Genomic DNA, 22,901 nt, shown 5'->3' with positions numbered 1-22,901 from the left:
AGTTCCTACTTTGTTTTGTTCTTTTCATCTTCTATTCCATTAAGGGTTCACTCCTTCTCCCTCCACTCCACCCTCCCTGCCCTCCCAATAGGATTATATTTAGTTTTTCTAGATAACATTATGCTTAATAGTAAACTTATATTGTTGGCTTTTTGGAATATTCTGTTCCAAGATCTTATTTTCAGCAGAATCTGCCAAGTCTTGTGTGATCTTGACTGTAGTTTCATTGGTACTTGAATTACTTCTTTTGGGGGATTTTTTTTCTCTTTAGAGACTTTGGAATTTGGCTATGGCATTCCTGGGACTTTTTCTTCTGGGGTTTCTGTCAGCAGGTGGATTCTTTCACTTTTACTTTGCCCTCTGGTTTTAACAGATCTGTGGGTATTTTCATAATATAAATTTCATTTATAATTTTTGGAAGTATAATGCTTTGCAAAAAATGATTTTTTTTATGGAGTCTTAATGATCTTTTAACTATCTTACATTAATCCATTTTCCAGGTCAGTAATTTTGAAATACCAGATAGCTTACATTTTCATTTTTTTTCAATCTTAATTTTGTTCTATTATTTCTTGCTGTCTCATTGAGGCACTGGTTTCCCTTTCATTTATTCTAGCTTTCAGGGGTCCATTATTTGTCTAAGGTTTATCACTTTCTTTTCTAAGCTGGTTATTCTCCTTCCAATTATTTCCTTCAGAGTTTTAATTACTTTTTTTTGGCACCTTGATCCACTTTAAAAGGTATTTATTCATGTAATCTTTGTGGAAAATCATTTCTTCCCTTCAAGTTACTACTTGAAATTGTTTTTTTAAAAAAACATTCCTTCTTGGTGATTGCCACCTCTCTAATAATTCCCAATACTAGATGGTGTTTTAATTTATTCATCTCTCTAGTGTTAATTCCTGAATTAGGTCTTTGTGCCAGGGTGGATCTCCTACCATTTCTACTCTTTTGGGGATGGTAGTTGATCCTGCTGAGCCTTGCTCTTGATCCTCCGGGTTCCTAATCACTGACCTCCTTCCTGTTCCAACCAATAAGATATCTTTTATTCTGGGTGTTTTCTCTACTTGCCCCCCATATCTGCAATGCCCTCCCTCATCTCTGCCTCCTAGATTCTTTCAAGTCCCAGCTAAAATCTGTCAGCAGGAAACTGTTCCCAGTCCCTCTTCATTCTAGTGCCTTCCTTTTAATTGCTTCCCATTTATCCTGTCCAGTTTTTTTTGTACATAATTGCATAGTGTCTCCTCCCTGATAGACTGTGAGGTCCTCGAGGGAATCGAGTCTTTTTGCTTTTGTATCCTTAGCACTTAGTACAGTTCCAGCTGATTTCCTGTACACTTCTGAGGCGGAAGAATTCATATGCTGAGGTTTCTTATTGGATTTCTAGGTCATTATTCCGCCTGGTCTGAGTTTCAGGGTTGTGTTGCAGCTAGACGATGGCCATCCTTGTTAGAAGTCTCATCTCCACACTGAATGTCCTTTGTTCTACTCTAGAGGCACACAACAGTTTTCCTAAAGGACCTCATCCGTTCCCCAGCGGCTTGTCTGAAACTGAAATTGCACGTTGTCGTTTGTCATCTGGTCATTCCAGTCGTGTCTGACTCTTCATGCCTGTTTGGGTGACTTTTTATTTTCTTTTATTTTTTGGCAGTTTATTTCATTTTATTTATTTTGAAATTTTATTTAATGACTCAATTTAGAACATTAGTCTTTGGTTACAAGAATCATATTCTTTCCCTCCCTTCCCTCCCTCCACCCTTTCCTGTAGCCGACACGCAATTCCACTGGGTTTTCCTTGTGTCCTTGATCAGAACCTATTTCCCCGTTGTTGATATTTGCACCGGGGTGTTCTGTTAGTCTACATCCCGCCTTTTCCAGCTAAAACAGGGTGATGGGACTCGGCCCGGGTCACAAAGCCTGGATGCCTGAGGCTGAACTTGAACGCAGGAAGGCGAAGCTTCTGGCCTCCAAGCCCCACACACTATGCATTGGGCCACCTCGCTGCCCTGCATATATATTACAATAGTCTTTTACTGAAGGATTTGCCCAAGCTTTGGTCAAATCTTCATAAGCTAGTAAGATCAGAAATTAGACTGGCTTTCCTTTCGGATAAAGGACACGCGGTCCATCTGGCTTGAACAGCATGATCGGAGAGTTGTGGAAAGCAGCATGGCAGCCTTAACTGCGGTGCCAATCCTGGGGGTCCTATTTAGGGAAGGGGCGGGAGGTCACGTTATATAAACCAGTGGATAAAGGGAGCAGGGAAGTTGTAGCCAAGAGAAGATAAAGGGGAAAAGAAAACTGGAAGGCCAAGACAGTCCTCTGAGTATTTGTTGGCCAAGCTGTCATCCAGAAGCAAAATGAGAATTGTTTTGCTTGTTTCCAGCTGTGTGACCCTGGGCAAGTCACTTAACCCCATTACCCAGCCCTGACCATTCTTTTGGAACTGATACTTTTTAAAATTTAAAGAAAAAAATTTTAAACTCTTATCTTCCATCTTGGAATCAATACTGTGTATTGGTTCCAAGGCAGAAGAGTAGTCAGGGCTAGGCAATGGGGGTCAAGTGACTTGGCCAGGGTCACACAGCTAGGAAGTGCCTGAGGCTAGATTTGAACCCAGGACCTCCCATCTCTAGGCTCTCAATCCACTGATCCACCCAGCTGCCCCCTCACACTTTTGTTAACCCTTATCTTCCATCTTAGAATCAATAGGTGATTTTCCTAAAGCAGAGATAAGACCTGTCACTTCTCTAATTCAAATTCCAGTGCTCCCCATTACCTCCAGCATCCAATGGAAAGTTTGTTTTATTTATTGATGTTTAAAGCCATGGATCCCTGGACCCTCTCCTAACTTTCCAGTCTTTTTTTTAGCCAACAACATAATTTTATTTTTTAAATAGCTGTCCGTGGTTACACGATTCGGGTTCTCTCCCTCCTCTCTCCTGGAGCGGACGAGCAATTCCACTGGGGTACACGCAGATTATTACCGCATACCTATTTCCACATTAATTTTATAGTAATCTTATAAAACCGAACCCCCAAATCCTATACGCATGTAAACAGGGGATACACCCCATTAACCCCCCCTTTCTGAAGGCAGATTTGAACCCAAGTTCAGGCCTGGCACGCTATCCACTGGCCTCCCAAGTTGCCCCTTTTCCAGTCTACTCCAGGTAACAAATTTCCTTAGTCGTGTCCTCTCCAGCCTTCTTCCACGTCACTCCCGAGTGCCCTCTTTGATCCGGCAGCACCAGGCTCTTTGGGAGCTCCTCTTCCCTTTGGCATGCCAGCTGCGGCCTCGGGGGTCTGCTGACGGGCTAAGCACCCCTCCCCCACGCCCCTGGACTTCCCAGCACCCCCATCCCCACCCCCCCAGGATGAAGGAGCCCGAATGTATAGGAAATGACTTTATTTCAAAAAAGTACGGGACGGCCGCGGGGCCTCCCTCACACACGACGCGGGACACGGAATCCGGCACACAAAATAAATACACGAAGCCACTCCACACTTTGGTTCTGGCCTGGAAGAAGCCCCGGAGGATCCGCACACATTGGAGCGCTTTACAGAAGGCTTCCCCATTCCGGGGGCGTCAGAGAATTCTCTCTCCCGTCCTATAAGGCAAATTCAGCTGAGTGCCGCGACACGCACGCACCAGCACCGGCCGTGCCCGCCCGGGGCGAAGGCCAGCGGGGCAGCCGGCCTCCCTCTGGAGGCCACTTTCTCTAGCGGGAAATCCCTCACTCGACCCTGCGGGCACCGTGCCCGGGAGGGCGCCAGCCGACCAGGCGGCGTCGCCCCCTCCTGCCGAAGGAGCGCGGCAAGACTCAGCACTTGGAAAAGGCTTCCAATCCCCCGGGCTGATTGTCTGTCTGTCTGTCTGTCGGACTGCTATCCCCTGCCAGGGAGTCCTGATCAAGGCAAAACTGTCCCTTCAGATGAGGTTAGAAATGTAAAACGTGACTTCAAAAATCCCAGGGCGGATTTCCTCAGAAGTCCTGGGGGGAGCCCTCCTCCGCCCGTGCACAGACACTCGCCCAGCGGGTGTCTGAGCTGGGGCTTGAACCCGGGTCCTCCCGCTTCTCCGGCCAGTCCTTCAGCCTTCAGAGCGAGGGCAGCCCTTTACAAACAAGGCCATCGAGGCCTTTTCTGCCACCGGCGTCCAGCGGGCTCCCTCCTAGCCCCCGGCTTTGTGCCCGGCCGCTCTGAAGACGGCGCCAGCGCCCAGGAAACGGGCACGTGCGTCAGCTGACTCGGGAAGGCGCGTGCTCACTGAGCCGAGGAGGGGGGCTCTTTCAGAGCCGGCCCCGCGTCCCACGGGCGCCCCGAGAACGAAGATGGCGGCGGGGAGCCGAGCGGCGTCCCCGAGGGCCGGGGCTAGTGCAGCGCGTTCAGGTTCACCTCCTGCGGCCGCGGCCGGGCTCGGTTCGAGCTCCAGTCGTTGGCGTCTGGGTCGAAGCCGTGCCCGTCGGACGTGGTCTGAGGCATGAACTGGCGGAAGATGCTGACGCTGCCGTGCCAGAAGGTGGGCTCCGGGAGGCGCCCCACCACGCTCCATGCCCGCGTCTCGGGGTCGAAGGCCTCCACCACGTCCGAGAGCTCAAAGGTGTTGTCGTAGCCGCCGGACACGTAGAGCTTCCCGCCCAGCACCGCCAGGCTGCCCCCCACATGAACCTAGGGACAGACGGACAGACGGGGGTGGGTGAGGGGCAGCCCCCACCCAGCACCCCCCCAACGTGAACCTAGGGACAGACGGGGAGGTGGGGGGTGGGTGGATGAGGGATAGACGGACAGGGCCCTGCCCAGGACTGCCAGGCTGCCCCCACGAGCCTAGGGACAGATGGACGGACGGGGCAGGGGGGGGGGGGGGGTGAAAGCTGGGCAGCACAGCGGACGGTCAGGAAGACCCGAGTTCCGAGGCAAAGGCAGCCTCCGCCCCTTCCTGGGCACCGAATCCGGTTTGCCTCAGAACTAAAAGAGGCCGACGGGGAATCCCAGGCAGGATGCCGGCTCCAGGGTCAGGTATGGCCGACAGGCCCCTTTATTTATTCTCTAAGGGAAAAGGAGGAGGAAGCCGGGCCACAGACAACGAGGGACGCTTGCCAGAAGCAAGCACCAACAGAGGGAGCGTCCGCGGCGCGGCCCGCACGTACCTGGTTCATGGCGGGGATCTTGTCCCACTCGTTCTTCACGGGGTTGTACACGTCCACTTCGGCAGAGTCGTCTCTGGGAGAGACAAAGCGGGGGCCGATGAGGGGGGAGCCCGGCGCGCCTGCCCTGGCCGCACAGTGACCCCCCCCCAAGGGGCAGCGGCCACCTCCGAGTCATCCCTGGGGAGGAGGGCCGGCTGTTTCCATGGCAACCACCAAGCCCAGGCCCTGGAGCTGTGGCCGGCATGCCCCGGGCCGGTTCTGTTTGGCCCAGAGGGCCCCGGAAGCAAGAGGGTCCGCGCGGGCAGCAGGGGCACCTGAGGGACCGCTCGCTGGGGAGACCGCCGCGTCCGGCTCTGAGACGGCCCGGACGAGGCCCCCACGTGCCCGTCCTGCTCTGGGCTCCTCGGCGGGGACCCCGAGAAAGCGCCCCCCCCCCCCCCCCCCCCGGTCCAGAGGCTCGCCCAGGAGTGCTTGTGGCCAAAGGAGAAGGCAGAGCGAGGAGAGGGAGCAAGGCGACCGCCGGGATCCTTCAAATCAATGGTAGCTCACAAGGCAGCGGCCACCACGCAAGCCACGCCAGGCGGCTCCCTTCCGCTTCGTCCGCACCATCCATCTCCAAGCCAAGGCCTGAGCTGCAGCCCCCGCCCCCGTGGGGAGAGAATCGGTCCTGGCCTTGGCTCCGAGGCAGGGCCGAGGGAGGCCCGCTAAGGACAGCAAATGGGCAGAGGCACAAAGGAGGCTGCCACAAAGAAGCTCGGGGGCTCGGGAGGGACGGCGGGCCTCTTCTCTCCCGGGACCTCCATCTCCTCATCTCTAACACGAGGGGGCTGGACGAGCTTGGATCCGAGCCTGGGGGGCCCCGCTGGAGAGAAGGGGGTGGGTGGGACCCCCCACTTTGGCCCACTCCGAGTGGCCGAGGCCCCCCAGAACAGCCCGCTTCCTCCGGGCAGGAGGCGTGAGCAGCCCCGGCTTGCCTGTCGTGCTGTCTGTCGGTCCCCGTGTATGTGCCCGTGCAAACACGTATGTAAAATGTGAAAACAAACACAAAACAAAGACTTTCCTCCGCGCTTTCTTGTTAAATGTAAACTAGATTCACTTTCAAGACTCGATCGATGCACGGATCTGTTCTGGGTGCACGGAATGTTCCCGCCTGGGCCCGATTCTCAGGCGCACCCTAAAAACGACGTGTATTTGCTCTTGTGTGCACGTGGCCACACGCTCTGCCGGCGAGGCAGGAGAGGGTCGGGGCCGGCCAGGGGTCCAGTGACTCATCCACAGTCACTCAGCCAGGAGGCCCCCCATCTTAGACCACAGGGCCGAAGAGCCGCCTGAGCACCCCACAAAGGTCCTCTCACAGGCTGGGAAACAGGCACCCAGGGCAGGAGGGCTTGCCCAGGCCCTTGAAGGCCAATGATTGGGGCCTTCACAGCCCCAGGCCCTGCCTGCCCCAGACCTGGGGATCCCCTTCATGCCGAGCGCTTTTATCGGCCTCCCACCGACGGATGGGGAAAGGGAGGCTCGGGGGGCCTCGGTGCCTCCCTGGGGTCACCTGGCCAGTCACAGGGCGCAGCCCAGGCTGTAACCCAAGAGGAGGCCTTTCTGGGGAGATCTATTTATAGCTCCTCCGCTGACTCAGGAGGCGGGGGAGGGGGCCCGGCCAGGGGCTGGGGGGGAGGGCGGGCTCTACCTCTCCGGCTGTGCTGCCCTCACTGTGGGGGGGCAAAGGGCGAACCCCACGAGCACCCCATCCTCCCGGCGTCCTGAGAGGAAGCCCACATGGAAGCAGGGCGCCCCGATCCCCCCAAAGGGTCCCTCGACTCCCCTCATTTTCAGGAAAGAGAAGGCGGTCAGAGGAAGCTGTCCAGGGAGCTCAGCTCAGGGGCTTCCCCTCCTCCTCTGCCCCCCGGCCTGCTCCCTCACCCCCCCCCGCCCCCCGGCACTCTCTGTGCTTCCAACATAGTAAAGGCTTCATAAACTTTTGCTGAGCCACACCAGGGAGAACCCCATCTCTAGAGCAGCTATTGGGCAGAGCGCTGGGCCTGGGGAGGGGAGGTCCTGGGTTCAAATGTGACCTCAGGCACATCCTAGCCGGTGACCGGGGGTCACCTCACCCTCATGGCCTCCTGGAACCAATACACAGTCCCAAGTCTAAGCCAGAAGGGAAGGAGTCTTTACTGCTCTTCTGCCTTGGACTCAAGATGGACTCCAAGACTCCCCCTATTATCCAGATGAGGAAATGGAGCTTAAGGAGACTTGCCCAGGGGGGATTGGAACCCAGGACCTCCCGCCTGACCCTCCAGCCCAGCCTAGCCCCCCCACCAGAGTGTGGGAAAGCAGCACCATTAAAACCGCATTAAACTCTCCCAGGATGGAGTCTGTGCCTGCGGGGCCCCCCCAGAGGCCCGGCTCCTGAGCTCTGTCCATAGCCCACACCCCAGACGGCCTAAGTGCCCCACGGGGTCCCCCAGAGGCCCAGCTCCCCAGCTTTGCCCACGGCCTGCACCCCAGACAGCCTAAGTGCCCCACGGGGTCCCCCAGAGGCCCAGCTCCCCAGCTTTGCCCACGGCCTGCACCCCAGACAGCCTAAGTGCCCCACGGGGTCCCCCAGAGGCCCAGCTCCCCAGCTTTGCCCACGGCCTGCACCCCAGACGGCCTAAGTGCCCCACGGGGTCCCCCAGAGGCCCAGCTCCCCAGCTTTGCCCACGGCCTGCACCCCAGACGGCCGAAGTGCCCCACGGGGTCCCCCAGAGGCCCAGCTCCCCAGCTTTGCCCACGGCCTGCACCCCAGACGGCCGAAGTGCCCCACGGGGTCCCCCAGAGGCCCAGCTCCCCGGCTCTGCCCACGGCCTGCACCCCAGACAGCCCATGCACCTGCAGGGCCCCCCAGCTCTGTCCATAGCCCACCCCTGGACGGCCTGAGCGCCCCGCAGAGGCCGGGGGAGCCAGACTCACCTGACGAAGTACATGAGCCCGTTGAGGGTGACGGTCTTGGGCGCGAAGGACCAGGGCGGCAGCTGGCCGCAGTTGACCAGGGACCAGAGGTCGCTGTCCGGGTCGTAGCACTGGATCACCATGGTGTCCTTGCCCGCCAGGGAGCCGATGGCGAAGAGGCGTCCGCGGCAGGCCGTGGTGGAGCAGTTGTCCATGGGGTAGGGCATGGGCCGCAGCGGCTCCCAGGCGTCGGCGCTGTGGTCGTAGCGCTCCGTGCTGTCCGAGGCCACGACGTAGAGCAGGCCGTCCAGCACCGAGGAGCTGTGGTACTCGCGGGCCCTCAGCATGGGGGACACCTCCGTCCACTCGTTCACGCTCGAGTTGTACCTCCAGACGCAGTCGTAGAGCCGCGAGCCGTCGGAGCCTCCTGCGGGAGGAGGCGGAGCCGCTGAGATCCGGGCCTGGCGCCCTCCTGCTCTAGGGTTCCACGCGTGACGGGGGCCGTCCCTAAACCTGCCTAGTCAGGCCTGGGAGGCCGCTTCCCAAAGAACCAAGGCTCTGTTCACCTCTGCGGCCTCCCCTCTACGCAGCGCCGGGGAGCCTCTGGTCACCAGCCCTGGGAGGCCTGAGGGCGGTGGCCGAACGGGAGAGGGCCTGGCTTCCCATCTCCCCTCCAAAAGCAGCCAGCTGGGGAGAGGCGAGGACCAGGCGACCTCCCTCCTCTCGGACATCCCTTATCTGTCAAATGGGCACAAGGAAGAGGCCACGAAGTAGGAGCAGGCCCTCCCACAGGGGCTCGCCCTCGGGACCCACGAGATCTCAAGCCTGACACCAGGAGGCTCGGGGGACAGTGAAAGTGTCAGGTGAAGTGACAGGCCCTTCCAAGGGCTACAGAAACAGGGTGATTCTTTTAGGGGACCCCGCGAAGGGAGGGCCAGGCTGTCCCACATGCAATGGGCAGGAAGCCCACTTCTAGAATCCTGCTGCCTTAAGAGCAGCGTTAGTGGCTCAGCAGAATGAGCCAACCTAGAGATGGGAGGTCCTGGGTTCCAGGGTGGTCGCAGACCCTTCCTAGCACGGTGACCCTGGGCAAGTCACTTGACCCCCATTGCCCAGCCCTGACCACTCTTCTGCCTTGGAACCCATACCAGTATTGCTTCTAAAAGAGAAGGTAAAAGGTTTAAAAAAAGGCTGCGAGACTGAAAAGAACCCTTAAACCCAGGGCTAGAAAGAGTCCCTGCCCGGAAGGCCCCCTGGGCGAGCCCTGCGAGCATTCTCTGAATGGGAATGGCTTCCAAGGGCATTCTTCCCCCCCTCCAGGAATGGGGCCAGGCAGCTGCGCTCCCTTAGAGCAGTTGTCTAAACAGAGGACCAGTTGGCTCGGCTGTTGGGGGGCTCCGTGCGTGGGACCCCCAGACTGGGAGGCTGACCTTGCGGAGGGGGAGCTGCACTTGCCAGGATGCGCCGCTCCGAACACCAAGTTCTTTTCCGAGCTCCCAAACCAACCTTGGAAAAGGCGCAGGCGGTGAGGGCTGGCGGGGGCCCAAGACGACGTGCCGTCGGCCCGGTCTCCTCTTTTTTAAGCAGAGGAGAAAACAAGGAAGGGTTTTCCAAAGCCTCTCCGCTCCTCTCTACCTCACCTCTCCTTAGGGAGTCTCTCCACCAATGAGCCTTCACCGGGGCACCCACTAAGTAAGCAAGAGGCATTGTGCTAAGCTCTCCCAGTCCCCGGGGAAAGGGAGAGTGCCAAACCTCCACTATATTGCATCAACAACCTAGCAGTCAATGGGCCCGGTCAGCAGAAAGGGCTCAGGGAGTTTCCATCCCTGGAAATGGGAGGTCCTGGGTTCCAATCTGGCCTCGGACACTTCCTAGCGGTGTGACCCTGGTCAAGTCACTTCACCCCCATTGCCTAGCCCAGCCCACTCTTCTACTTTGAAACCGATACACAGCATTGATTCTAAGAGAGAAGGTAAAGGATCCAAATGTCTGTCCCCGTCTTCCAGAAGCCTTCCCAGGGTCCCTCATTTCGCAGTCATATAGGCAGTCCTCTAAATAATTCAAGCGTGGAAGAACTACTTTACTTTGCTCCTCTGGGCCGAGATGCCAGCTCTGTGGGCTGAAGCAAGGCGAGATGGAGGTCCAGGTGTTTCTGGGAAGGACGACCTCCATCAGGGACTTTCTGCCCAAACAACAAAACAGGCCACTACCCAGGCATGGGGTGCTCCGGGGGACCTTGACAAAAATAGGACCCTGAGACCTGGGTTGGCCCAGACCCACCGGGAGTGACTCGGCACTGCCTTGGGTTCCCAGCCAAGTTCCCGGGAAGAAAATCAGTTACCATGTGACTCTGTTTACACTCGCTGGGAAGGGCAGCCCACACACCACGTGACTTCGAGCCTATATCAAATGCAAGCAAGGTGCCTGACTCAAAGGCCCTGCAGAAAATATTTCCTGCTCAGAGCCCGGGGGGAGGGCACTTGTTCCGGGCACCAGCCAGTCCCTAAAACAGAGCAGGGGCTGGGCTGGGCGAGGCAGGGCTCCCACACTCAGCCCTAGTCATCTATAAGCCAATTAGGGAAACAATAAGGGTTCTGTGAGGGGGCCGGCGGGAGGAGAGCCAGAGGGGGCCGGTTCGGTAGGTCCTGCTTAATTAGAACAGGGGCCCTGGGGAGCTAACCTTGGAGTAAGAAATGAGACTGACCATGGCTAAGTTCAGTCCAACAAGGCCCAGGTAGGCACCACAGGAAGGAAGGAGCTCTCCCTCTCCCTCCCCCTCTGCCACCCCCGGCTTTGACTTTGGAAACGAACTTCTTGACGCATCAGAGCAGGGTGGGGGCGAGGGCGCCAGCCCTCCGGCACTCCTGGGGAGGCGGCCACCCCCGCATTCCCTAAACAAGCCAAATCAAGGACTGAGCATGAATCCCGGCCTGTCATTGGTTGTTTCTAGATCTGCTTCCTTCTCCTCCCTCACTGCCAGGGGCTTGGCTTAGGGGGGCTCGAGGGCAGCTAGCTCTGATTCTGGGCGGGTGTTCGATAATGGGGGCTGGCTGAAAGTGCCCCTCCCCCCCATCCTCACCTGTGACATAGATGTCGTTGCCCAGAGCCACGATGCTGTAGCCCCCGCCCAAGTGATCTGGAAACTCAGCCAGGTAGCGCCACTGGCCGGTCTGCGGATTGTAGCAGTCCACGGTGACCAGCTCGTCACAGTCCTGGTCACAGCCGCCCACGAGCACGAGGATCTCAGCCAGGCCGGTGGAGGGGCGGGGACGCATGCGGGGGCAGGGCCCACGGTCGTGGCGATCATAGCGCGCTGCCTGGAAGTCACGGGCCTCGCGCAACAGGCGCAGGCACGGCGGGCAGCGCGCCACTAGCGGCTCGGCCTCCACGTGCGCCAGCAGGTAGAAGCGGCGTACGAAGGGCAAGCGCACGGCCTCCAGCAGCTGTGGCCAGTGCGCGGCTCGGCGCGGCAGGTCGGCCCGCACCCAGCGCAGGGCCAGCTGGTAGGCGGCCTCCTCCTTGGGCACGCAGAGTCCGTCGTCGCGCAGGTAACGCAGCAGGCGGGCCAGGGGCAGGCGCTCCAGCTGCTCAGCTCCCAGCTCGCCCACGTGGCGTAGGATAAAGCGCTGCGCCGCGCCTGCTAGCCCCGCGCAGCTGAAGGCCTCAGCGAAGTCCTGCATGTCCAGGCAGTTGGCCAGGTCGAGCTGCTGCTGAAGGAAGGCCCCGCACGCCTCCTTCACGGCCGGGAACTGCAGCAGGTCGGCGGCGCGCAGCAGGGGCTCCGCGTTGTCCCCACTCACCGCCACCCGGCCCGTATAGCTATAGTCCAGCAGCAGCTGCAGCATGTCGGGCGGCACGCCGTGCAGCCGCACCCGTTCGGCTCGGCTCTCCCTAAGTTGGCCCGCGAACATGGCGCGGAAGTAAGGGCTGGCCGCCGCCAGCACCGCTCGGTGCGCGGGGAAGTCGCGCCCGCCCGCCGCCTCCAGGGTCACGTCCAGGAACTTGCGCTCGGCGCGCAGCTGGCTCAGCCCCCGGAGCAGACTCAGGGCGTGTGCCGGGTCCGAGAAGGGCAACACAGCCGAGGGCGCCGGCTTCTCCATGCCTCGGTAGGGGATCGTGTGCTGGCCCGTGCCGGTGCCTATAGGAGAGACGCTGGGCTCAGCTCGGCTCGGCCCGGGCGCCGCCGCCGCCGCTATAAATACCTTCCCTGCTTCCTTTTCCCTCCCCCGGCCGAGCTGCCCAGCCCACGTGGCCGTCAGGGCCCCACCAAGAGTCCCTCTCCCAGCCTGCGGCCCCCGCCCACTTAACCCTCTCCCCGCTGAGCCGTGGACGCTCCGGGAGCCTCCCGCGGATTGCCCAAGCTGGGCGCGAGGCGCCCCCGCCTCCTCCCGGTCCTGCGCTGTAACCCGAGACGCAAAATGCAATGACCCCCTTCCTCTCGAGCTTACTGAGGAGACAGGAGTGCTGGGCGGCAGAGTCGGCCTGGCCCCGGCTGGTTCTCGGAGTGAGCCGCCTGACTCACTGGCCCTCCCTCCCTCAGCCGGCTCCTCCCTGGGGCCGCCCCACGCCTCTCCACCCTCCGCCCCTACTTGGGCTGACGGTGCCAAGGGCAGTGGGCCATCCCGGGATAAACTAACTGCTCGCGGGGAAGAGGGAACAAACTACGGCGGGAATTAGAGCCCGGGATAGGCCGGCGCGGAGAGGACAGAAACACCTCCTCAAGCCCCCGCCGCGCCCAGCGCCGCTCCGTAAACACAAACAATGTAGTGCTAAGCACCTGGACTCCGCGGGGCGGGGCCACCGCGGTCTCGGCCGCGGGCACTCCCGGATCGAATCTCCCAGGCTGTCGCGGACTCAACTTCCTGAAAAGTCGGTCCCTAGCTCTCCCAGCCCAACCCCCAGCCCAGTACTCATTCTCGGCGGCCCCCAGAGTTCCCCGGGGCGCCCTAGCGGTGGAGGAACAGCCGGTGCTTTAAGGCAGGCTCTTCAAAGCGGAGCATTCCTGCTCCCTGCCCTGGCCACTCCTAAATGGGTGGGAAAGAGCGTTCCAAGATGGTCTGTACCAGCCTCTGTGGTATGTAGTGGTGTCTCCTGAGTATACCCGCGGGGGATGCACACACATGTATTGTGTGTGCTCTGTGCCATGCACTTTAGAAGGATATCACGGGGGACACGGACCTGGAGGCATGGAATCCAGGGGCCACCCTGGCCCTGCTTGCTCCTGTCTGGTGCAATCCCCAGGGGGTCCAGCTCAGTGAAGGTCACACAGGGAATATGTGGTGGCATTTGAACTCAGAATCTTGGACTTCATGAGATGAGATGGAGGGAGCATTAAGAAAGCGCCCCAAGATATAGACTCAACCCTGGTGCAAATATCAATAATATGGAAACAGGTCTTGATCAATGACACATGTAAAACCAGTGGAATTGTGCCTTGGCTTTGGGGGGGGATGGGAGGAGGGGAGGGAAAGAACATGAATCTTGGAGCCATGGAAAAATAGTCTAAATTAACTAATTAAATAGAAATTTCCAAAAACCTAAAAAGCAAGCAAGCAAGCGCCCCAAGCTAGGGTGCCTCCTTGGTCTTCAATGTCAAACATCAAACTAAGAGAAGAGTGCTTGGTTTCAAATTCAGCTCATTTTCTGTTGGGTCTCAGCTCCCCTCCCATGCCCTCCCTATTCCCAGACCTTTCCTCCTCAGGCCTGCCTCCCATGCTTCCTAGCAGTGTGACCCTGGGCAAGTCACTGACCCGTTTGCCTGGGAAAGGAGACTCCACGACAACATGTCTGCCAAGAAAAGCTCAGATGGGGTTCCGGAGAGCTGACCATGGCTGAACAAGAATGCCCTACATTGTTACTGTCCAGAGCTTCTTCAGGGCCTGTGCCCAGAGGCCAGCTCTATACTTAATATAACATGAAATAGGCCATAATATGCGGCTGACACTCAGCCTGGCCTTCCTGTCATCCTCTGCCTACAAAGGACAGATAATGATCTACTTGGAAACTATTTCCTTTTATTTTAATGTCTCTTCCACAGTTAATCTACAGCATTTAAACAAATGTGAAGACCTCTACTCCACCCCTACTTAAGCCTGCTTTAGGGGAAGATAAAGTTGTAAACTCTTTGCTGAACAATGAAAAGTACTTAAACCCATACTTATAATAAGGCAAAAAGTTCTTAAGCTGTACCTATTTTTAGAACTAATACAAAAGGGTGCTAAGTACCTATAAGGGTCAGGCAACTTGTGAACTTGCAAAAGGCAAAGAGGTGAGAACTTACTCAGGCGAAAATTACTCAAAAGTTTAGACTTCTCAGGTATGAATTAAGAATGGTCTGTCCTTTGGAAACAGTCTACTGTGATTGGTAAATGTAAGAATTTAGGGGAGGTGACATAGGAGAAAATTCCCTTTAAAAGGAACTCAGAAAGGGAGCTGAGAATATTCAGATTCAGATTCAGATACAGATTCAGGATTGAGCTGGTGGAGTCAGCTGAGATGGAGGTGGCCTGGTGTCTCCCTGAACACTAAAATCCTTGCTTGGACAAATCTTGTGGTGAGTGATTTAAGACTGAATGATCTTTCTCTTAGGGCTTAGGCCTGGGTTGTCCAGGGCTGCCCTGGGCCGGCCTATCCTTTTCTCATTATTCCCTTTTTTCTCTCTTTCTCTCCTTTTCTTTAACTCCTCATTTGTATTAATTAAAATCTCTATAAAACCCAGCTGACTTGGGTATATTTAATAATTGGGAATTTTTCCCTGGCGACCACTTTATATTATTTGATTCTAAAACAAGACACTGTCTTGAAACCATATTTTCTGCAGTCACTATTTACTCATCCACTCTTATATCTACTACAATTTAAGTCTTCCACTATTTTAATCATTACAATTCTAAGAGGGGAGGGAAGGGGTTAAACAATGCTACTAGTGGGTCGGTGCCCTGGAGAAGCCACTCTCCCTTCTCATCTCATAAATACAGGAGGCCCAGCAACCTTCAGAGTTTCCTGGTGTCTCAGTTCCTAACATTGGCAGCCCCGGGCACCCGAGGAGAAGGATCGAGGTCCCTCCGAGACTCTGGCTGCGGGCGCATCTTCCGCCATCGGGCAGCCAGGTGTTGCCCATAAATGGACTGCCAAAGCAGATCCACAGCAGGGCGGCAGTGGCCTGGAGCGAGGGCTTGACAGGGGGAGGCACCACTGCTACATCCCAGAGTGGGATGGCAGCTCCTCATCCTCCCTCATCCCAATGACTAATGTCCACAACCCATTCAGAGAAGCCTTCCACCCCATGTGCCGCTCTGGAATTTCAACTATGTGTCGGCTGGCTCACCCCGGCCTGTCTGATGGACAAGCAGAGTCCTGATGAGGCAAACCCCCACCCCACTGAGGGCGCCCTAAGAAGCGGAATCCGCCTTCTCCCTACAGGCCATAAATGGGGGATGTGGCAGAAAGAAAACCTAAGGGAGAAGGAAAAGGAACAGAAATGGACACATTCCTCCTGGAGAAAGCGGCCCCTCTCGGAGCCTGGCACTAGAGGAGTTCCTCCCGTCTTGGGAAATTCTCGTCCGGTGCCCGTCTCTGGCATGGCTCCATCTACACTGGCTGTGTTCAGTCCTGTCCCCTCCCTCTCTGTGGCCTGTCTGGGGGGTTTTCTTGGCAAAGACAATGGGGTGCCTGCCTTTCCCTTCTCTAGCTCACCCGACTGGCCCAGGGCTGCACAGCCAGGAAGGGGGCAAGAGCCACTTTCCTGATGCCGGGCCCAGCCCTCTGGCTGCCCTCGTCCCCTTGCCTGGACTCAAAAGAGCACCTGGAGTGTACTTAAGCACTCGGAGCCCCATTGCTGATTGGGTTTGGATCCCGGAAGGTAGCTGCTGGACAAAATCCAAATCAGAAGCGACCTCCTCTAAAGTGCTTTTTAAAAAGGGAGCAATGGACTCTTGACAGTAGCATGTTCGGAAGACTGATCCACCGGAGAGACGGGCAGGCACCCGGCCTGACCTCCATTCTAGGCAGACAGGATGATGCACCGAGATGCTGAAAGCAGGCCACACAACTTTAAAAATACAGAGATGAGAACATTTGCCACCTGGTCTCTGGGGGAGGAAGAGGAGAACCGGAAGAGTCCTCTGCCTGTGTTCCCATCTGGCCTCAGACCCTTCCTGGCTGTGTGACCCTGGGCCAGTCACCTAACCGCCTTGGCTTAGAGTTGTTCCTGGGATGACTCAGGGGACTGAGCCAGAGGCGTAGAGCCTCATGGAGAGGTCTTAAAGCCAGTCCATTAATGATTTTTGTGTTGTCCTAACCTGATGAGGACTAAAGCCTGCCACTCATTTTCTGTTCTCCAGGCTCAAAGCCTCCACATCACCTCCTCGAACCCACTTCTTTCTTCCACCCTCCAGATTCAAGGAGCTGCTGGATCAATGAAGTCCTTTCCAAATCCACTCACAGGGAGCCACTCCCTGCTCAACAACTGTCTATGGCTCTCTGTTACTTTCCGGATAAAATAAAAACTCCCTAGCCTGGTATTTGAGGCCTGACAAAAGGGGATTCAACTCTTTATTTAAAATGTTTTTTGATTATGTACTTGACAATAATGAACAATAAACACAAACATTTCGGTAGATGAGGAAGAACAGAAACGGAGGAGAAATGTATATGAAAAAGTGAACTTCTGTAAGACGGCTTAAAAATGTGTGTCTTTTTAAACAACGTAGAGTTGTCTCCGGTCCCTTTGGGAACTCTTTAGGTGTGCTCTAGCCTGGCGTTTCCCACCTTATTTCCCATGATCTCCCCCTGTGTTTCAGCCCTGACATTCCCTTCTGGAAGCCTTTTGGCCTTTTCTCAGTTGAAAATATCCCCTCCCTCCTTCAGTTTTCAAAGGACTCTGGGTGCTTTTTTATCTTTTGTCCCTGGCAGTTAGGCGACTCAACTTTCTGAGTTCCAATCTGGCCTCCTACACTTCCTCACAATGTGACTCTGGGCAAGTCACTTCACCATGATTGCCTCGTTTTCCTCATCTGTAAAATGAGCTGGAAAAGGACAGGGCCATGCCCTCTAGTTATCTGTGTGAAGAAAACCCCCAAAGGGTTCCTGATCATCTGTTGCCCCACTGATACTCCCTCCCACTCCCTCACCCCCTCTGTCCAAGGCCAAGGACAGAGGAGGCTGAATGGAGTGGAATTTCCCGACACCATACCAAGATCATCAAGACTTTGGAAGGTCAATGGATAGACTATATAATCTCTCATTTCCCTTCTGCCAGCACAGCAGGGAGGAAGTAGTCAGGCTTTTCCTAGGAAAAGAGCAAACAACCCCCCTCTTGCCCCCCAGGGGATCTGGGGAAGCTGTTCATTCAAGGCCAGGGTGAGGGCACTGTGTTCCACTGAAGGAAATCATCTGCAGAGCAGAAAAAATTAAAAAGGCTGATCATGAAAACTGTAAGGCAGGCTACCTGCGAGGAAAGAGAAATTCCAAGGCTCTCTCACATTCCAATTTTTCTGTGCAAAGATGGCTTGGGCCATGCACAAGCCCTGAAGCTACAAGTGCTCCAATAGAGCAGTTATTTTGTTGGGGAAAAGAGGTGGAGGGGGGGGCACCAGAAGCTCAGCACTGCCAAGTCTCTGCTCTCCGGTCTCATCTATTTTAAAAACCTCAAGATTCTAGCCTCCAGCAATATACATTGTTCAAATAAGAAAAGTTGTCAGGAGACATGAACCAAGTTAAGACTTTTCATTCCTCCTAATAGTCATGAGCAGCCCCAACTTTTTGCTGTTCTAGAAACTAAGCTCCCAGGCTTGGAGTCAGCCAGATAGATGCTGGGCCTAGCTATGAGCCTCAACTTTCCCATCTTTAAAATGGAAACAACATGGCTCTCTACTTTCCAGGTTGTTGGGAGGACCATGTTCTGTAGGCTTTCAAGAGCTTTGTGAAATGTGAACTATTATTGTATCTATTACTTGATTTTATTGAAACAAAAACACTTCCCTTTTGCTTTAGAATCAATACTGTGTAAGTATTAAGTAAATGGTAAAGTTTAGGCAATGGGGGTTAAGTGACTTGCCCAGGGTTGTGACTGAGAAGTGTCTGAGGCCACATTTGAACCCGGCACTCCCATCTCAAAGGCCTGGTTCTCAATCCACTGGACCACCTAGCTGATCCCCTGCTAGTAAACATTGGAAGAATTTGGGCAGCCTCTTAAAATGCCCCAGTGCAATTTTCTTAATATGTCTGATACCGAATGTCTAAAAGTCGATTGCTGGCCTCTGGTGGAGAGTGAACAAATAAATGACAAAAACATGAGGTAGAAAGGACTTCCCTGCCCTCTGGGGTTCACAGTAAGAGTGGGTGCAAGGCAAAAGGCTAGCCATCAGCCACCCGGATGCTTAGACCAGAGTCAGAGGGAAATAAGATTTGGACCCCCTGTGAGGGGATCTACTTCGTCACTGATGAGAATTCTTTTAGAATGGAGCGAGCTGCCTCTGGGATGAGGAGTTCCCCATTTTTGGAGCTCTTTGGGCAGAGGCTGGCTAACCAACTCTCAGGTATATTGTAGAGAGAATTCCTGTTCTGATACAAGCGGACTTGGTCTGAGGCCTCTTTTTGTGGGAGGAGAAAATGGGGGGAGAAATCAGGTGTTCAACTGCAATTCTTACTTGTTCACAAGGTGGTTGTTGTTTTTTTAACTTTTTTTCCCCCAAATAAAGAATCAGCTTCCAACCCCCCCCCCCCATTGGAAAGGCAAAGAAAAAAAAAACCATTACAAAAAATATATAGTTGAGCAAAAGAAATTCCCTTATTGACCATGTGTCCGGACAAAAAACATCTCTGTCTGCCCTTGGAGTTTGGCTCTATCAGAAGGAGGGCAGCCTGTTCCATCAGAAGTCCAAGGGTCTTTCCAAGGCTGAGATTTTATGAGCTTGGAATATGCTGAGGCTATTTTTCTGTAAGCATCCCTTTCCAAATTTGGGAAATGGGACCTAAAATACTTGCACTGCTTAATATTCACATTGTAAACAACATGCCAAGACAATAAAAATATGAATTTGGATTATTCTACTACAAAATAATTCCCCACTCATCCTGAAAGGTTTAATTCTTTTCTAACAGATAAAAGACCTATGCAATTCTAAAGAAGAGGTGAGAACACCAATTTAGAATCTGAGGATTTGGTTTCAAAACTTAAGCTCTCTGGGCCTCAAGTTTCTTGAGCTTTAAAATAAAGACAGGGGATTGGACTGCCAGTTCTGATTCTATGACTCCCAAAGGTAAATTTACAGGAAAACAAGCAGAAGAACTGAAAGGGACCTGGGTTCAAGCCCCAGCTTCTCTAGTTACTACTTTTATGACCTTGAGCAAGCCACTTAGGCTGTTTTATTCCTAAAATGAAGAGGTTGGACTACATGACCTTAGAGATTCCCCCCCCCCCCCCAATCTAAAGCTGTGATCCTCTGCCCTAGGAAGAATAGGTAGTTGATCCCAATGGAGCAGGTCTTACCTTGGGGTCTATGAGCTCATTTTAAAAACAAATTCCATAACTGCAATTTCAATATAACTTTTTCTTCATGATCATGTTTATTTTATGCATTTATAAACATTATTCCGAGAAAGGTTCATGGAACAAAAAAGTACCCTCACATTAGAATACTGGAGAATCTCGTATTTATATATTACATATTATATATTATAAAGTATATTTTATATCTATACATACACCTGCTTTAGCTAAATTGGTCTATTGGCTCTTCTTGACTTGGTATTCTCCCCCTTCCTTGTCCTCCCCTGCCTCTTGGAATCCTCAGCTCCCTTGGAGGGCCACTAAGGGGCCCCTTACTTCAAGAGGCCTTAGTCTTCCCCCCCCCCTCAAAAACTGTGATTATTTTAATGCAATCTGTATTTACTCTTACATTTTTTCTCCTTTTTTAGTTACCATTTATTTTTTAACAAAATATGTAACAGTATAATCAGATAACATAAATATGTAATAAATTATAATATGCCTAGCTAAGAGAAACAAATTCTCCCATTAGCTGTCTAAAAATCTTTTTCCCCTTTCCTTCTCCCACCCCACTATTTACTCTTGCAAAGATGCTATACCCTTCCTTAGAACACAAACACTCCTTGAAGTCAGAGAAGTGCTTTAATTTTTTCTTTGCATCCCAGCATTGGTGCTCAATTGCTCCATATAAAGTTTTTCTCCTCATAATTCCCCTGTGAGATAAGTGGACCTGTGGGGTGTAGGGCTAGAAGTGACTTTAGAAGTAACCTCGCCCAACTTCCATTTTACAGAGGGCGGACCGGGGACCCAACGAACAGCTCTTGGCATTTACCCTTTTTCAGGCTTGGTAGAACCAAACCCTGCCTGTGATTGCAGCTGGTGAATCTGACCATGGCATGCTGTGGCCTTTGGGCCCGCAGGCATGATGCCCCTTGCTGGAGTGAGAACAGATCACCCAGTGTTTCTGGACACTTTGTTTCAACAGCTGAAATGAACAAATCAGCAAGGCCAGTTTGTTCATTTCAAGCATGACCCATGGCCTCCCTCCCCCTAATGGGCCTTGGTGGGGGAGGGGAGGGAGAGAAGGGCTCCCAACTTGCTACTTACTCTCAGGGAGGCCAAGTCAACTGGCATTTATTAATCACCTACCAAGTGCCAGGCCCCTACAGCTTCCTAGAGAGGACTGTCACCAGGAAAATAACACTGACCTTTTTTGTTATTGGCTCAGATTGCAGACACTCAATCCAGGACCCACCACTCCCATAAGAAAACATTTGCACCCTTCACTTAATTTTTTTTAACTGTAGTATCTCCAAAAGGCTACTTTGTGAGCAGAATGTAATGTTTTTGTTTTTTTCTTCTAGACCCTTCTTGTTAACATGGACTCCATTTACACAGAATCTTCTGGCTTCTTCTACATCATTTCTCCACAACAAGAGGTTATGCAGTCTTTTAAAAATATTTACCATCTGTAAACTGTGTAAACTTGCTCAATATTTCTTCTAGCAATGGTCACTAAAAATATTAAAAGGATGGGCCTATTTACTTACCAATGAAAGTTATTTAATTTCTCTGAGCCTCCAATGTCTTGTCAGTAAAATCAATGAGTTGCATTCAGGTATCATTAGGGTTCCTTACAATTCTAAATCCTGCAGCCCAATAACAGTAATTTCTAACAGGACAGATCAGTTTAAAATTAAGTAAAATGTCCCAAGATACTCCATAGTACACACTGGAATCCCACCAAAGAAAACAAAATCAAGTTAAACTGCCAAAACAATACACACAACATACTGCACTCAATTCTTACAACCCTTAATTTTTGCAATTTTAAAACATTTTTTAAAAACCATTCCATCAGCAAGCAAAACAGGCAAAGCACAAATTTAAAATAATGAAATATATGAATTAAATAAAGTCCTACATATATAAACTGGGTAAAAAAAACTTCCTGAAAGGAATTTTAAAAAACCCCAAACATTTCACTTGAAGTGACTGCTAGCTATATTTGTGAAAAAAGGGAGGGGGAAGTGCCCATTACATTGTTCAAATAATACCACGCTGAAGTACAGTCTAAAAAAACAGGTTGGGGGTGGGGATGGGAAGAGAAAAGGATCGAGGAGGGGGGGAGAGACAGAGGAAAAGCAGACAGAGGGAAAATTTGGGGCGAGAGAAGAGAGTCCAGAGAAAAAGAGAGGGGAAAAAGAAAGAATAGAGGGAGAAAGAAAAAGGAAGAGGGGCGAAAGGAAGAGAAGGGAATGACACAGGGAGGAGGGAAAGTGAGAAGGAAAGAAAAAGGAGAAAAAAGAGGAGAGTAGAAATGGAGAGAGAAAAGACCAAAGGGGAAGCGAAGAGAGAGAGAGGAGAGAGAAAAGGGAGTGACAGAGGGGAATGGAAAGAAGGAACGAGGGAGAAAGAAAGACGAAGGGCGAGAGAGAGGAGAGAAAGATAGGAGGTAGGGAGTAACAGAGGAGAAAGAAAGAGAAAGTAAAAGGAGAAAATCAGAAAAAAGAAGATAGAGGGAAGAAGAGAAGGCGGAGGGAGAGAGCCGAAGGAGGAGGAGGAGGGGCAGAACCAATCGAAGGAATCAACAAGACAACTTCACCAGGAAATGCGGGGACAAACCGAAGACAACCTGCAAACGCCACACACCAGAGGAGCGAGACCAAATGCAGGGCGAGGCCACGGGGAGCTCAGTATCCCCCCCCCCTCCCGCGATGGGAGGAGACACAGAACCCCACCCACACCCTGGGGAGGCGGGGTGGGGGGGATAGAGAAGGAGGACAGCCTTCAAACCCCCTCAAAAAAGGGGGATGGGTGAGAGAAAACGAGGGAGGGGGAGGAGGACACGGAGGAGAGTAGGGATGACCCGTCTCTTTTCCCCCCAAAAAAGGGGGTGTGTGGAGGGGAGCAAGACCGATGGAGGAGGGCTGAGTAGAAAACGCCCCCTTCGGAAAGCTTCTCCCACTACCAAATCGAAGGTGCAGAACAAACACCCTCGTCCCCCCAAACACACCCCCTTCAGGCGACACTGTCCCCCCTCCACTGAGAGGGACCTCCGCCCCATTAGGAGAGAAACGGCGACCCTCGAGAAGAAAAGGGGGGGGAATGGGGGACCCCGCCCCCATCCTGGCCTCTGAAGCTCAGGTGGGGAACTCGGCGTCCCTCAGCCGCTCGGTAGGTGAAATGCGCCCCTACTCTGGCTTCTGAGGAGGGGTCTCGCGGTGCGCCACCCCTCCCCCACAGGCCGAATCGGCGGCGCGAGCCCCCGCCCCTCCCCCGCCCCGGAGTGCCCCTCCCCCAGGCCCAGACGCCTGCCTTCGTCAAGA

General features: G+C 53.6%; 1 protein-coding gene and 1 long non-coding RNA gene across 4 annotated transcripts; one reads left to right on the top strand and one right to left on the bottom strand.

Moving 5' to 3' along the window:
* Positions 1 to 3,394: 3,394 nt before the first annotated feature.
* Positions 3,395 to 22,258, bottom strand: KLHL21 (kelch like family member 21). 3 transcript variants are annotated; one of them, XM_056795906.1, is made up of 5 exons: positions 22,178 to 22,258; positions 11,161 to 12,219; positions 8,103 to 8,508; positions 5,151 to 5,223; positions 3,395 to 4,671 (listed from the first exon to the last, which is right to left on the bottom strand). In XM_056795906.1, exons 2-5 carry the CDS (start codon positions 12,179 to 12,181, stop codon positions 4,375 to 4,377), a joined length of 1,797 nt encoding a protein of 598 aa, XP_056651884.1. In that variant the 5' UTR covers positions 12,182 to 12,219; positions 22,178 to 22,258; the 3' UTR covers positions 3,395 to 4,374. The 3 variants fall into 3 exon arrangements, with proteins under 3 accessions (XP_056651884.1, XP_056651881.1, XP_056651883.1); XM_056795903.1 differs by lacking the exon at positions 22,178 to 22,258 and adding an exon at positions 13,260 to 13,653; XM_056795905.1 differs by lacking the exon at positions 22,178 to 22,258 and adding an exon at positions 12,530 to 13,198.
* Positions 11,497 to 21,143, top strand: LOC107650522 (uncharacterized). Its single transcript, XR_008911580.1, has 3 exons — positions 11,497 to 11,629; positions 19,185 to 19,342; positions 20,937 to 21,143. It is a non-coding gene; the product is annotated as an uncharacterized LOC107650522 (long non-coding RNA).
* Positions 22,259 to 22,901: the final 643 nt, after the last annotated feature.

The sequence above is a fragment of the Monodelphis domestica genome, chromosome 4 (genome assembly GCF_027887165.1).
Source record: "Monodelphis domestica isolate mMonDom1 chromosome 4, mMonDom1.pri, whole genome shotgun sequence".
Classification (NCBI taxonomy): domain Eukaryota; kingdom Metazoa; phylum Chordata; class Mammalia; order Didelphimorphia; family Didelphidae; genus Monodelphis; species Monodelphis domestica.
Note: the sequence above shows the minus strand (reverse complement) of the source record. Positions and strands in the feature narration are given on the sequence as shown.

Excerpts from the sequence above, each read along its gene's own strand:
- KLHL21 (XM_056795903.1), bottom strand. Across the intron at positions 8,509-11,160 it reads CAACGACATCTATGTCACAG|GAGGCTCCGACGGCTCGCGG; the intron begins GTGAGGATGGGG and ends CTCCTCCCGCAG. Across the intron at positions 4,672-5,150 it reads AGATCCCCGCCATGAACCAG|GTTCATGTGGGGGGCAGCCT; the intron begins GTACGTGCGGGC and ends GTCTGTCCCTAG.